This window comes from Alosa alosa, chromosome 13 (assembly GCF_017589495.1).
Source record: "Alosa alosa isolate M-15738 ecotype Scorff River chromosome 13, AALO_Geno_1.1, whole genome shotgun sequence".
NCBI classification, from domain to species: domain Eukaryota; kingdom Metazoa; phylum Chordata; class Actinopteri; order Clupeiformes; family Clupeidae; genus Alosa; species Alosa alosa.
Genome location: NC_063201.1, coordinates 25,601,877 through 25,617,338, shown reverse-complemented (window position 1 = coordinate 25,617,338; position 15,462 = coordinate 25,601,877). Strand labels below are relative to the sequence as shown.

At 38.8% G+C, this 15,462-nt stretch overlaps 2 protein-coding genes and 1 long non-coding RNA gene across 3 annotated transcripts; 2 read left to right on the top strand and 1 right to left on the bottom strand.

The window, feature by feature from the left end:
- The first annotated feature begins 330 nt into the window (after positions 1-330).
- Positions 331-7,335, top strand: tmem147 (transmembrane protein 147). The gene is made up of 8 exons (XM_048260911.1): positions 331-510; positions 839-926; positions 1,760-1,829; positions 2,502-2,567; positions 3,447-3,583; positions 3,787-3,871; positions 3,962-4,083; positions 6,556-7,335. The coding sequence occupies exons 2-8, from the start codon at positions 850-852 to the stop codon at positions 6,674-6,676; spliced, it is 678 nt and encodes a 225-aa protein (XP_048116868.1). The 5' UTR covers positions 331-510; positions 839-849; the 3' UTR covers positions 6,677-7,335.
- Positions 1,413-3,495, bottom strand: LOC125305873. Its single transcript, XR_007195469.1, has 2 exons — positions 3,412-3,495; positions 1,413-1,676 (listed from the first exon to the last, which is right to left on the bottom strand). It is a non-coding gene; the product is annotated as an uncharacterized LOC125305873 (long non-coding RNA).
- Positions 7,336-8,005: 670 nt separating the features above from the next.
- Positions 8,006-12,505, top strand: LOC125306013 (sulfotransferase 2B1-like). The gene is made up of 6 exons (XM_048261144.1): positions 8,006-8,229; positions 9,237-9,445; positions 9,943-10,069; positions 10,172-10,266; positions 10,652-10,832; positions 10,922-12,505. Exons 1-6 carry the CDS (start codon positions 8,097-8,099, stop codon positions 11,050-11,052), a joined length of 876 nt encoding a protein of 291 aa, XP_048117101.1. The 5' UTR covers positions 8,006-8,096; the 3' UTR covers positions 11,053-12,505.
- Positions 12,506-15,462: the final 2,957 nt, after the last annotated feature.

The following is a 15,462-nucleotide window of genomic DNA, read 5'->3' as shown; positions in this document are numbered from 1 at the left end:
GAATTCTCTGCTTGTCATAAAATTCAGTAAAGGACAAGGTACGCTAGGCTTGCTGGAACCTTGCTTGCTACGACATAGATCAATACACCAAAAGTACGCCGCAGTCAAATACTTGTAAAGGTAGGCTACAGAGTCCATGTAGAGCCTTTTATTTCTTCAGATAAGGCTGTCAAAATGAAATTATATTCTGATGCAGTAAAATCTAAATAATTTGGAAACAGAGAAAGTCATACTTAAAACACACACAAACTCTAAATCGTAGGCCACTGTGCGATGGATGGTATGTGGAACGAATATGCGATTGTTTTGACTGTCCGTGATGTTTCATTGTGGGACCGACGTGGGACACTAGCACTTCCGCCTCGAGATCAGCTAGCTACTCCGGCATTAGCTGGCCCCACTTTATCCTGTCTTACCCAATCTATGCCTAACTGTTCGAGGAATTTAATCGCTTTTAAACTCATCGCTGAATCTGGTCAAAGAAAAGAAGGGTGAAATTAATTTGCGCAAGTACGTTGAATTTTTGCTGATTTTACTTGTGAGCATATCTAGTCTAGGAGCAGAAGTGACTCACCCTAAGCGTGCTAGGCAACATAATGTCACCTTAGCTAGCCAGGCTGGCCAACATGTATTTTGTAGAATCGAGGGTTCCTCATGTCAGTGCATGTTTTTAGGATGCCGTTAGTTTCTATCTCTCCCTTATTTAACCACATCTTACGTTAGGCTGTCATATTATTACATTGGTAGCTATGGAGGCTAGCTAACTTAGTAGCTGACTGTCAAATCTGTGCAGAACTATCTGGGAATTTGAATTAAAACGAATCTTTATGTTCGTCAGGGTTGTGGACCATGACGCTTTTTCACTTCGGGAATTGTTTTGCTTTGGCATATTTCCCTTATTTCATCACGTACAAATGCAGTGGGCTGTAAGTATCAACATGCTTCTTTTCTTTACCAGCTTATTAAAAGTTTCTCTGTCGATTTGTCTTGATCTCTATATAGCTTAAATAATAATGGCGAAGTATTGCACAATATTGCTTGAAACAGCAACCTGGTAGATTAAATAGACATCAGAAGGTTGTACCCATAAGACAGTTTTACTGACAGCTGAAGAAAATAGCCTTTACGCCTACTCATGGTAATAATTGTAAAAAAAAAAAAAAGGAAGTAGTTTTAAATGTAGACCTTATAGAAATGTGAAAATGTGAGGTGAAACGTGTTGCCATACCAGGCATATGCTTGGATGGGTTTTGCTTAATCCTCTTATGTAGTCCACATGCCTTATGTTTCATTGTAAGGGTAGGAGTTGTTAGCATCATATCCTTGGGGTAGGATAAACCCCACTGTATAGTCTATTGGTTATTTCTTGGTGTTATTTATTAGTACTAAATTGATACCATACAATCATTCACTCAGATAATCCAAAATATTTTAATTTCAATATGTTTTGTGTAAACTAGTTATGTTCAACAGAGGGTCCACAAAGCCCTTCCGAAAGAATGATTACAAAAACACTCTTCAGTGGGGAATCTGAATTATTGACATTAAATTTACTTAGTAGGTTATAGTTATGTTTTCTGCCTGAATACATAGTGTTGTTGGTCCAGTTTAATGAGCAACACAATTTTATTACACAATAATAGAGGTCCCTCTGCCCTGTCTCTTGGGTCCTTGGCCTGAAAAAAAAAAAAAAAAAACATTGAATATGTCTGGTTTAAACCAAGTACTTGTAGTTATTGTAACCTCTTTGTCCACCCAGGTCTGAATACAATGCCTTTTGGAGGTGTGTCCAAGCGGGGGCAACTTACCTATTTGTGCAGCTTTGCAAAGTGAGTTGCTATTTTCTGTCACACATCTGTTTAAGATTTTAACAGACACAGGCGCTCTGACATGTTTCACCTGGTACCCAGATGATAGAGCTCACAGAGTACTGCCGGTAGGAAAACAACATTGAGGTAGCTGTCACGGTAGTGGAGAGAATGGCCAGACAGCTACAAAGCTACCATATGTGGCCAGGAGCTAACATTAAAGCAGACTGCTTTTTGTGCTACTGAAGAGGCTCAATGTGTCATTGCAAGTGCTGTGCAACTTGCACTCATGCAGGAGTCAACATGCAACCACTGTGCCTGTTTAACATACCTCACTTTTCTTTAGTCACTACCTATCAAGTCCATACTATTTATATAAGTTGATTTCCGGTACAGTCACCCAATTTATACCATTTCTTTATTATTACTAAGCTGTTACTGTTGCACAGATAGTTTTTTCCTCCCATTGTTTTCCCTACTGACAGTATTCAAAGAGCTCTAACAGCAGGCCTCTGGGTTGAAACATGCTGGAGTGTCCTTATAATTTTATATTCATGTATAGTGCTGTCATACAGTCGTGTCCTTCCATCTATGAATTTGATTCCACATTCTCAACGGCTCCTCAGCAGGCTTAGAAGAAGCTGAGGTGTTTGGCAACAGGTTAATCACTGCACATTTTCATGATGTTTTCAGATGCTGTTCTTGGCTACTTTTTTCCCTACATGGGAAGGAGGGGCTGGCGTTTATGACTTTGTTGGGGTAAGAGAGTGCTCTCAGAATTGCATTGATTGATTTAGTGATGCTTGTAATGCTCAGTGTCAACTGTGTTTTTGAAATTATATCTTCTGTCATCAAGTAATTTTATATTCTGTTGGCTGTAGCTAAGCTCTTATTTCCAAAGAGTTTATAACTATATTCCTTAAAATGCTATTACATGATATACAGTAACATTACCTGATATACTGTAACTTCACCTGATATACCATAACATCACCTGATATATTGTAAAAGTAAGTAATTTTAGTATAACATAACTGACTTGTCTACATTATCTTGTCCACTTTCAGTTAATCTCATTTGTTAATTTGTACCAAAGCATTTCCACAAAACTCCAAAATAGGAGTGAATGAAATGGAAATAAAATAGAATTAGCTTGATATTTGTTTTGGAGCGATGTGGATTATATTTTAATTCATTTTCAGTTAGTGTGGATCATGTTTTAATTCAGATGAGTACACATGGTCAACTGTATGTATCTTAAAGTATAAAACATCAACATTGTGTTTATTTTCCAGTAGCAGTAGATTAAATGCTCCATGTATGGATTTCTTCACTCACCAGTGTTTTGGAGAGATTAAATCTCATATAATGTGATTTTTAGAAGTTCTCAAAAAGACAATTTGTTTCCATTCCATTTGTTTCTAATCCATTGTTGTCTTTAGACCATGGGAATGGAAACTATTTTTAATAGATCGCCATTTACAACATTGTGCAATACCTCCCAGTCATCTTAGATCAACAAGTGCCCTCTACACTTTTACTGAAAGAATAGACCTGGAAGGGAGTGGGAGATCTGTGTCAGTATGTAGGCTGTGGGCAATACCTGTTATCATTAACCTTCTCATGTATCCAACACAGGAGTTCATGAAGGCCACTGTCGATCTAGCAGACCTGCTAGGCCTCCATCTTGTCATGTCAAGGAACGCTGGGAAGGGAGAGTACAAGATCATGGTAGCAGCCATGGGCTGGGCCACTGCCGAGCTAGTCATGTCAAGGTGAACATACAGCATGCACAGAAACGGTTGAATGAATATAGTATAACATTTCTTGCCGTGAAAGAAAAGGTATCACCAGAGATCCCTTCCTTTCACTGCATGATCAGTCCTCTCCCTTGAGGCACCGGAATATTAATCAGAAGCACTGTGGAATTACCTTTTGTTTTACTTAGTAGTTTCCTCATTTTACATTCTCATGATAGGTGTATTCCACTGTGGGTGGGGGCACGAGGAATTGAATTTGATTGGAAATACATCCAAATGAGCTTTGACTCTAACATAAGTTTGGTAAGTAATTACTTCCTTCTGTCTTGTCTTGTCTCACATTCACATCAATGGCCTCAAGACTGATTACTTTCCCTCTGTCTGATTGGTCAGGTGCACTACATTGCTATGGCAGCGGTTGTATGGATGTTTACCCGGTACGATTTGCCGAAGAGCTTCCGCCTGCCTGTGACAGTGCTGCTTGGACTCTGTGTATATAAGGCCTTCCTCATGGAGTAAGTAACTTAACATACCAACACACACACACACACATTGTTTTTTACATTGTAGTGTTGCATACCACAGACTAGTTAGATGTGAACTGCAGTAATACCGTACCGTATAATTTTCTATTATTAGTACACAGTACATTTTTTAACTGAACAGCACGCCCCCTATGGTTCGATTCGCAGACTTGAACTACGGATATACGTACATCATGTCATATTCTATTATTTCCAAGACTTTTATTGTGCTGCAAACAGCATATACTCATTCACAGAACACCACCGGAGCCTAGTGACCTCTATAGAACCATTATACAGGGTTCCCACGGGTCAAGGAATTTCTGGAATAGAAAGTAAAGATTTTACAAAGTCTATTCCAGACATGGAAAGTCAGGGAATTTTATCATTTTTGGGGCATAGTCATGGAATATCAGGGAATTTTGTTGTAGTGGTTTAAAAAATTTGCTTGCCAAAATATATTTATAATAATTATAATAAATAAATCAAGGGAACTATGCCCTCTACCAAGGCCAAGTGTCTCTCGTAGTTGGCAAAAATTCCAAAATTCAGTGGATCAGCTTTTAAAGAACCCCCTTTTGGCAATTTCTTCGCTGTTTCGCTTTTTGCTCGCTGGTTTCTCTCTCATATTTTACAACACTCCTCAATCGGTCAGTCTGCCGTTTCCTCTTTCCCTGTTCATCCGACAACTGTTTACTCGCTTCCTGCTTCTTTTCGCTGGCTGAGAAACTCCATTGCTACCTACCTCTAGCCGGTGCCTGGTGTGTATGTGTGAAGTGCAGTAAAGCAATTTGTTAGCGAGACCGTGAGACTTTCTGAGTTGCAAGCTCGTTTTTCCGCTCACCCCAGAAAAAGTCATATAACCAGTCCAATGACTCCGAAGCTGTGTAAACATGGGCATGTTTACTACTGTGTTACTTTACCTCTTTATTTAACCTTTCCATTTAACATTCCACAGTGAATGTGAATATTTGACCTATGGCATCCATGTAAGATGTCAGATGTCGTATGGATGCCATGTGAACATATCTTATGGTGCACTTAGATTGAGCTAAATTCTTAGCTAAGAAGATCATACTGTATATGTACTGTAGGCGTACCAATGTTCAATAGGTCATACCAGAGACTTTCTAATGACACAGCACTCAAAAAATCCTCCATAGAAATGCATGAGGTTAGTTTGTAACGTTGTCTACACATCCCACCCCTTCCTCTGCAAAACGTCAACATGTGCCAATCATGTGGTGTGATGTGAATACATTGAGCCAATCATATGGTGTGTTGATCATGTGTTGTGAACTCACCGCTGGAGCAAGGTTGGTGTCGTGAAGCCTTTCGCACGCGCATTTCTGCCGAATAGGATGCCTGATGAGTGCCCAAAAAGCGTTGCAATATGGCCATCGAGTAGAGGGACTTGCCTAAAAGGACTTTGGTCATACTCACACCAAACCTATGGAATACAGTTGAAGCAGAGGAAGTGTTTTAAGACTTCGCCTGCCACCTGTTTGCATCAGAGCTAGTTGCATTTCCTTCCTTAAAGCAGCCCTAAAGAGTTTTTTTTTTTTTTACCTTAAGGTTTCCAAAATAATTTTTGAATGCACATAAACTCTTAATAGGGCGAATGCCACTTCTGAGCCCAGATAAAGCCCAGATAAAAGGGGTGGGGGTGGGTTGAAATTACTGTATCTAATCCACATGTTTTCATCAACATCACATCATTATCCAAGGCGATGCACCTGGGATGAAACCATTTGGTAGCAGAAGCAGAGGTTTTTATACTGTATCTAAGGTTTTGAATATTGTGTTTGCTATTGTGGGATGTTGTGTGTTAACATTCGTAAATACTTCAAAAACAATCCATAGTTTTGTTGGGAGGTATAGCTTGTCTGTTAAGAGAATGTAAGCATTGTGGAAATGTGTTCACTGACTGCAAATTGTGTTAAAACGACAAGAAATGTGTGAATAGTATGGCCACAAAAGACTGATGCTGTGCTAATTGTGTTTAGAGTTTTGAAAATGTGACAACTGGTTAGACAAACGCTTGTTAGCGACTGAAAAAAAACTGTAATTAGCCACCCTACATAATAACAAATAACAAAATCGAAATGTGCCACTGGTCTATGAGCTCACACTAAAAAAAACAATGTGAAGAACAACATTATGAAACACAAAGAACAAAGAGAACATAGGCTTAAGATAAAAAAAACAAAAAACACCTTTCCCACATTGCCCTTTTCATCTCGCGTACCTCCTAGTGGAAGTTTGCGTACCACCGGTGGTGCACGGACCACAGTTTGGGAATCCCTGATCTATGCAACCTCATATATCAGTGGGGTGGACTTTGCAAGCTAGTCTCACTCTTAAAACTGGACTTCTGTTGTTTCATTCCTAATGCACAGTGCCCCATTCCTAATGCACTGTGTCCCATTCCTAATGCACAGTGTCTTCATTTTGTCTCTGCAGACTGTTTGTCCACATGTTCCTGCTGGGCAGCTGGACGGCGCTGCTGGTTAAAGCTGTGCTCACTGGGGCCATCTCCCTGTGCTCCCTCTTCCTCTTCATCACTCTGGTTCATAGCAACTGAGCCGGCGGGGACTCTGCGTAGCTCCAGGAATGCTGAACTTACCAGGAGTCATTTCAGCTGTGTGGAACAGCTGAAACTTTGTTTGGAGTCTGAAGATGGGAGATGAGATTATGAAAATATTTATGACAAATGATATTAAATAACATTTAACAGTGATGTCACCTCTTGGCTTGATGCTGTAGTCATGTTTTGAAAGGGCAACAAATGAGAATTGGCTGGGGCATTTCAGACCTTTCACTTATCTGAAGTGGACTAGGTTCTGTGTGTGTGTGTGTGTGTGTGTGTGTGTGTGTGTGTGTGTGTGTGTGTGTGTGTGTGTGTGTGTGTGTGTGTGTGTTTGTTTCCCATGTGTTGCATTGCATTGAATTGAAGTTCTCCCAGTCTTGTCCAAGGCTCTCTTGTTCAGTTCTTCACTGACATCATTCCATAAGAAGTGAGCTGATCTCACTGGTGCTCAGTTTGAGGTCTGTGTTGAGTGCAGCAATGTCCGTATTGGGCGTGCATTCTTAACTGGCCTGATCTAGCACCTCTGGGATCTTACCAGGGCATCTGCACATCTCATCAGATCTTTGTGCTGTGCAAGTTTTTTTTTTACTCTTAATATGACTGTCACGTAACCAGCCTTGAACATGTGTAATAAATGTACCTTTTTGAAACAAGCACTCTGAGAATGTGACATTTATTTACTCCAGATGAGTACATTTGGATTATTTTGATTACATCATTTAGTTTGACCTTCCAGTGCACTCTGCTGTTAGTCGGTTTCCCAATCCCATCATTCCTCTCCTGTTGTAGTTCATGGAAATGGACGTGCCTGGGGGATTTGGAACTATTGCCTTGAGTTATTTTTCCCACGTGGGTAGTTTTGCTCAGGCAGTAAGAACTGCCCCCTTGCAGCGCCTTGTGTAAATGGGGGGAAGGGGGGTTTCTGGTTTCACTCCAGTTAGACCTAATGTTCTACTATCTACTATCCATCATACAGAACACAGTGCCTTTGTTATGTGACTTGTAAATGCCTCCCAATTAAACTTAGTTTTGTGCCTGGCCAGAGATGGTTCCCTCAACTTGTGAAAAGATCTATTCATTGGAATAATATGAGCCGTGACTAAGTAGGTTAAGTGATGGAGTAAACTGAGCCACCAAACAAAGCGTTTACAAATACAATACCCTGTTTTTTTTTCAGATAAGAAATCAATGGCACAGTGGTACCGTTGCATTCACTATACAAACTACCCGAGATCTGTCTCACTTGGAGGGACGACTAAGCATTTCGCTTGCTTTGTTCCAAGCGTAGGATTGGCTACACACCAACACAAGTAGAGACGGAGAGAGGCTGGTACAACATAAAGGCTTCAAACTAGCCGGCTTTCCCCACACACGCACGCAAAAGGGAATTAATATACAGACCTGGACTAACACAATGGAATGCAACTATCTAAATTATCACGGATTGCCACTTCCAAGAATTGCACACTCTGAAGATAGTTTGAAATATTTCGAGAATTTTCAGGTCAACGATGACGATGTTTTCGCCATCACTTATCCAAAATCAGGTAGGCCTAGGCTTCTGTTTGTTAGGTTTGTTGTTGTTTTACTAAAGCATCAATCCTCAGTTAGTGTACAAAAACGATACGAGCTCAAAAGGGTTCAAAATCAGATGCATAAAGTTGTCCATTTTTGATGAATTTACAGAAATAGATTTAGGCCTAGGCCTATATACATTTAACTTGACATCAGTCAAACTGTTGTTGGGTTGTGACGATTTTGATTCATTTTAGCCTCTTAACAAATAATAATAAATAATAAAAAAAAAAAAAAATTCAGTTTGACAGAAAGTAATAGGCTAAACAATGCACAATAGATTAAAACATGCACATTTTGCACATTTGTGAAGATGGGCTTAACTGTTTTTGTATTTGAACTCTTTATAAGGCCTACACTCAGGTTTTATTTCAAGAATGTGATGTGTAATTGGTAGGGATGTTTCTGGTATAAACACGATCCAGCAGACAAGTATGCACACGTCGGCGGTCTGAATTGTCTTGTTTATGAACGTTTGGGGACATTTTGGCACTTATTTAACGTAATGTAACTTTAATAAATAGAGTTTGTTTTGTTTCCCACAATGTACCTGTTGTGAATTGAGGCATGAAGCAGTAGGCTAATGTTGTAATCGGAACTCCCGGCGGTACAGATTTCTTGTGATTGTTAAATAGTGACACTAGGGGGAGCCAGAATCTCAAAACCAAAATAAAAGTCAAATATATTTGGCTTTTATTTTATATTATTTTGGCTCGGCCAAGTGTCTTTAATGTCAACCTTTAACCACAGATTGTACTTTTTAACCGAGTATCCTGGTATGAGGCATTTGCATTCAAGACAATGTTAAGAATTAATTAACAGCATAATCACATAAAGCACCAGCATGTTGCGCTTGCTATACATTTTGGTGTTAACATTTCATACGTAAATAGGCCTATAGATTTGAATGTATTAGATATGAAATTCCATTCCAGTACTTTTTTCTTTTGAGATTTAATGTCTGTTTTTTTTTTGTCAGGCACCACATGGATGCAGGAGATCCTGCCTTTGATCCTCAATGGAGGAGACTTCACTCCAGTGCAGACCATCCCAAACTGGGACAGAGTTCCCTGGCTGGAGGAGACGCGTGCTGCTCTAGTCATGGATACAATTGCTCCTCCAAGAGTGATGGTGTCACACATGCCTTACAACCTCATGCCTCCCTCTTTCTACTCGTCCAAAGCCAAGGTAATTATGCTCATTAGTCCAGTCCACTGGCGAAGTATTTTTTCACAACAGTGCAGAATGTATAAAGTAAAAATGCAGTCAAAAACAGTGGATAGTGTTGCTGACTTTGTTAAAACAGCATTAATGAAGATTGGGAGGGGGATTGGGGTTTCTTTTTCTGCTAAGATTAAAAATTAATAAATTTAAAAGCTGAAATATTTGCATAAGTATCCAACTGTCAATGGTTTTGAGGTCCTGATGACAAATTATTCAAATAGTATAAAGGTGAGACTTACATGATCATAAATGATTATTCTACCTAGAGAAGCCACCACAGTCCAGCCATTTCCCTCACAAATGTATAGCTAATACTTCTGCAAGCCACTGTGTGTGTACCTTTATTTCTTTTTAATTAAATGTAAATTGATGTTGATGTAAATCAAGTCTTAATGATTTAATACTTTTGTATAAGTTTACACTAGAACATTCTCTCTATGAAACATCCATATGCTTCTCAGGTTATATATGTGGCTCGCAACCCCAAAGACGTGATGGTATCATCATTCTATTTCCATCAAATGGCCAGTTTCCTTGATGATCCTGGCACATTTGAAGAGTTTATCGATAAATTTCTGGAAGGGAAAGGTAAGATATACGTATAAGTTGCACAACAATGTAATAGCCTACAATATATTGAGTATATAATATATGTACCGCAAAACAGTTACTTTGTTATTTCTGTTTAAGTGCTATTTGGGAAGTGGACAAATCATGTTAGGAGCTGGAGAAACACAGATCTGGGTGATAGAATTCTGTACGTTACCTATGAGGAGATGGTTGAGGTAAGACCTGTATAAGGTATGAGTTTGGACTTATTTAAAGGCATTAAAAAACTCACATACTGACTTGCTAAAACTAATTTACACGCTCTCTAATGTAAACAACAGGAAAAATGAAAAGTCGCACAATGAGCCCAAGTGTTTTGTGTACGAAGTGAAGTCATTTTGGGACATGTGGGAGCATTGAGCTGCTAGTGTTTGTGCTTGTTTGTGCTAGTGTTAGTGTTTGAGGATCTTGCCATGATTTTGAATTAGCAAATGGATTTTGCCTCATTGTGAAATTAGCTTTAGTTAGACTTTAGATTTTGCCTGCCCTTTAAATGAGAGGCCCTGGGCTCTGTGTAAACACTCATCTCAGTGGCCGCGTGTTCATGATTTTCTCTTCCAGGACCTAAAAGGAGTCGTTAGACGCTTTGCTGATTTCCTTGGTCAAAAGATGAGTGAGGAGACCCTGGAGCAGGTGGTCAGTCATTGCACTTTCAACACTATGAAGACCAATGCTATGTCCAACTACTCACTGGTACCACAAGAGGTTTTGGACAAGACAAAGTCAGCTTTCCTTCGCAAAGGTAATGACAGAATGTAGCCACAAGATGGCCTAACCAAGTTTCAAAACCATGTCAAATGAAATGTTTCATGTTTTCTTTTTAACTTACAGGTATATCAGGGGACTGGAAAAACCATTTCAATCCTGAGCATGAAAAGAAATTCACAGCTGTCATTAAAGAGGAGATGAAGGGAAGTAACACTCAGTTTCCCTGGGATGACGACCAGCTTGAAGCTGTATGACAAGGCTCCAGTAGATATTGCTCTCTCTTTCCAAACTGCATGGATGGGATCCAGTACATATGAGAGTTATGATATGCCTTAATGTTACATTAGAGGGAACTGAAACTCTTGCTCACTGTCTATTTCGCATGCGATATTGATTCATTATGAAAAATGTTTCGGTCTGTAGACCTCCGCCAGGTTATGTGGTGTTTCAGTCTATGGACCGAAATGTTATTCATAGTAAATTAATATTGCAAGTGAAATGAACAGTATGCAGGATTTTTTTCCCAGTTCTGTTAGTCCACCTTTGGTCTCCTCCAACACACCTGTCCACTCAAGAGGCGTACATTTTATTTTCTTGAACATGGAAGGGAACTGAAAATATAAACATAGAATTAAAGTAAGAACACAGCATACCTCAAATACAAATGCCCTATATTCAATAATCAGGTCTTTATGTATAACTTCATATCATTTGAAATGCATGACCTTTAAACCCATTTCATTGAAAGACCTCCCAATTTGCAAAATGGGTAGGCCTACTCAAACAGCCAAGGGAGAGGCAAAGTATCTCCTAACCTTTGTGACATCAAGTGTCCTTAAGGCCTCATGAAAGCCAAAATGGATAATGGTGCTTTAGCCAAGCTGGTCGTCCGTTCTTATTACAAAACTAGACAGTTTCAGCACATCCTCTTTGTTCAACACATGCCATCCAGATTGTGACAGGTTCTGTTGCAACTAAATCTTCGCAACTCTTCATTCATTTGGCGTTGGCAGTGAATGCAGCAGCAAATCATCTTTATCAGGATATTATTACAGTATATTATTAACCTTTTCTCATTATCTTGAATTATGATTGCATCATGGCTTCTCTTTATATCTTTGCAGAAGTCAAATGTGATTTCTATAGAGAATAAAAATAATAATATCCAAAACTAATTCTTAAAAAATGATGCCTTTAAAAACAGTCTGTGAAGTAGCATACTGAAACTATGTTCTGTTTGTATTTTGTTATGTTTGTATTTTGGAGTATTTCCATTTTATGGTGGTATGTCACAATACATTTTATTTCCTTCATTGTTTTTGATATTCCCCGCTGTTTATCCTGTCATTTTACAAGTATCATTTTAATAGTATTTAATTATATCCACAAACATTCATCCATAGCTTTTAGTTTACTCTATACATCAATTATTCTAGTGAAGAAAAGTGTTTATACAAATAAAAAGTCACTATAGTATTTAGCATATCACTGCTCACTGTTCATTACTGTACAAATGCCTATACTGACATCCCATAATCAGTATACATGAAAACTTCCATACACTATTATGCTACTTACTGTCATAACATTTTCACTGTTCCTCTTAATCCCATTCATCCTCCTAGAAGGAACTGACCACACACTTCCTGTCGGCCATTCACTCAATATGTCTGGAGATGCAAAGTTGAAATAAAGTCCTTTTAGACAAGTCCCTCCACTCGGCAGCCATATTGCAACTCTTTTTGGGCACTTATCGGGCATCTATTTTGGGTACAACTGCGCGTGCCCAATGCTTCACGAATCTCGACATACCAACCTCGCTCCAGCTGCGAGATCACAACACATAATTGGCCTGATGTATTCACAAAATACCACATGATTGGCCTGATGTATTCACAACATACCACATGATTGGCCTGATGTATTCACAACATACCACATGATTGGCCTGATGTATTCACATGTCAACTTGTGGCAGCGGAAGGGGGGGAATATGTGTAGATGACTGCTATGTTTGCGTTACGAATGAACCCCATACATTCTATGGGAGATTCTTTGAGTGAAGTGTGTCCTCATTAGAAAGTCTGGTTGAAATCTGAGTAGGGTAGTGCAAGACATCTGACGTCACAAGATATAGGCCTCCAGGTGACAGCAATACAACGACTTTAAATTAGATATAAAATAAATAAGACAAAGTTACAAATCATATCACATTATAGTTCCAATATCATATCACACAACAAAAAAATTAAATCAATTCAGCATAGTGATTAGGCCTACAATATTTTGGCAATTGAATTGAAAAAACAAACAAATATGGGGTATTTTTGGATGTGGTTGACAGGAAGTGGATAACAGGTGCATTAGGCTAGACTTGCATCTGTGTTGTCATTCCATTCTGCGGGTTCATATGAGGACACATCCTGTTCTATATGAGCATTCTGCAGGTCATTAAATGAAATAATTATTTACATTTCTCACAACATTATCAACATTATCCATACCAAAAAGGTCCTGAATTTTGAGCAAAAGATGGCAGAATATTAATTGATCCTCTCCTCTTTCCCTCCATTGTTCTTGAATTGAACGGATGGGCCATGAAGATGCTTGCCAAAGTTTTCAAGAAGCTGCATACATAGCCTTAACTCTGGAAACAGCTGTGTCCTGTTGAGTCTAAATCCTTGTGGTCTTTGTCACGTAAGCCTGAAAGAGATTGCATTGTTTGCTTTTATGGAACTTTCACTTGTCTGTGCACTCTTTCTCTGCAAATTCATTCTGGCTGAGATGTCATGGTCTTAAAGAAAAAGGAGATTTGTTACATTTGTCAACTCTATGAATATGATAGTGAAGAGAAATTGGTCTAGTCAGAATACCACATCAAACAACAACTGGAATACATCCAACTTCTTTAAAGATTAAAATGCATGTTTTCTCATGCATGATTGTGCCTGTTTTCGTCACCAATAAATCAATTTTAAAAATAAGTAACTAAAAACTACCCCTAACTCAAAGATAAAAATGGCATAGGCATAATGGCAATGGCATAATATGGATAACTGCATGTTTCAGACCATTCTTGACTTAGCCTATGTTTACTCACAAGCATTAAGCTACAGTCCATGCTGCTGGCACTCTCTTTCAGCACCCAATGGCACCCATTTCATGTGGGGCAGGGGGGTTCAGGATTCTCTGGATTGAGGGTTGTATGCGTATTTTGTCTTTCATAACCACCATTGGGAACAATGAAGGCAGTTACACATCTGTGTATCAAATCAGTGTTTTGGCTAGTTGCTGGGACAGCTAGGCTTTATATGCAATATATTCGTTTTCTGTCCAAAGTCTAGACTTTATAGCCAACTTTCTCTGTTACAAGATTACAAGGCTGTCAATCAAACCACGCGCAGTATTCCACGTCCTTGACTCCTGCATGGAAAACTGATTTGTAAACAGTAGGCTAAGGGGAAGCAAACAATAGCACTACCAAATGCAGGCGCCTGTTTAAAAAGCAGCATTTCATTGAATGTTCCTTGCCGTCAGTAGCCCAATTTTCAAGAATAAAATGTTGTAGGCCTAGCCTATCCTACGGAACCCTAGAGGGGTCATTGCAAGATATTTTTTGGTATATATCCAGAAAACGTGCGCTCATTTTACTAAATTGTGTGCACATTTGACTAAATCGTGAGCACATTTTACTAAATTGTGCACTCATTTTACAAAATTGTACTCTCAATTTAGTAAATCGTGCTCACAATTTAGTAAAATGTGCACATGATTTAGTAAATTGTGCACACGTTTTACTAAAATAGTGCGCTCATTTTACTAAATTGTGCTCTCATTTTAATTGTTGTAAATTGAGAGCACAATTTAGTAAAACTTGCGCACAATTTACTAAATCGTGTGCCGGTTTTGAGAGCACATTTTAGTAAAATGAGTGCACAATTTAGTAAAATGTGTGCACGATTTAGTAAAATGAGCGTACATTGTCTCGATACACAAAAATATCTTGCAATGACATCTCCTGTGCTCCGTATATTTGAGCATTGCAGCTAGTATTTCCTCTGACAACCGACTTGCTTCGGACAAACTGCATCAAAGCTAAACATAGCCTACAAAAGTAAAGCAGACATGCGACACACACACACACAAAACTTACAGTAGACCTAAAATCTACAATATTGGGGAGATTATAAGGTTGCACTGATTCGGGGTAGGGTAGTGGCACTATACTGGATGGTATATCGGTCAGAATATAGGACGAAGAAGAGATGGGTTTAACTCTGTATTGTTCCAGCATTGATATTCAGTTGCCAATATGCACACACATGTATACATATCACATACATATATAGTCTGAAAGAAAAGAACAAAATACAACTTAGATTCTAATTTCATACAAATGATCTTTCTGCAGCTCATCATACATAAATGCACTATTATGCTTATCAGGCTGAAATAGTAGGCTAGAAACACATACATCAACACGAATTCCCTTCAAGTTAGGAAGTAGAACTTTAGTTCGTGACTATAACTATTCCATGGTCAATGTTGCCATCTAGTGGCTTAAAACGGTATTGTGTAATAACGTTAACGGCACATGTACACTCTTTTCCTCCGTTCGGAGATGCTACGTTCTTACAACAGTCTAAACACCAGGTGGTCAATTC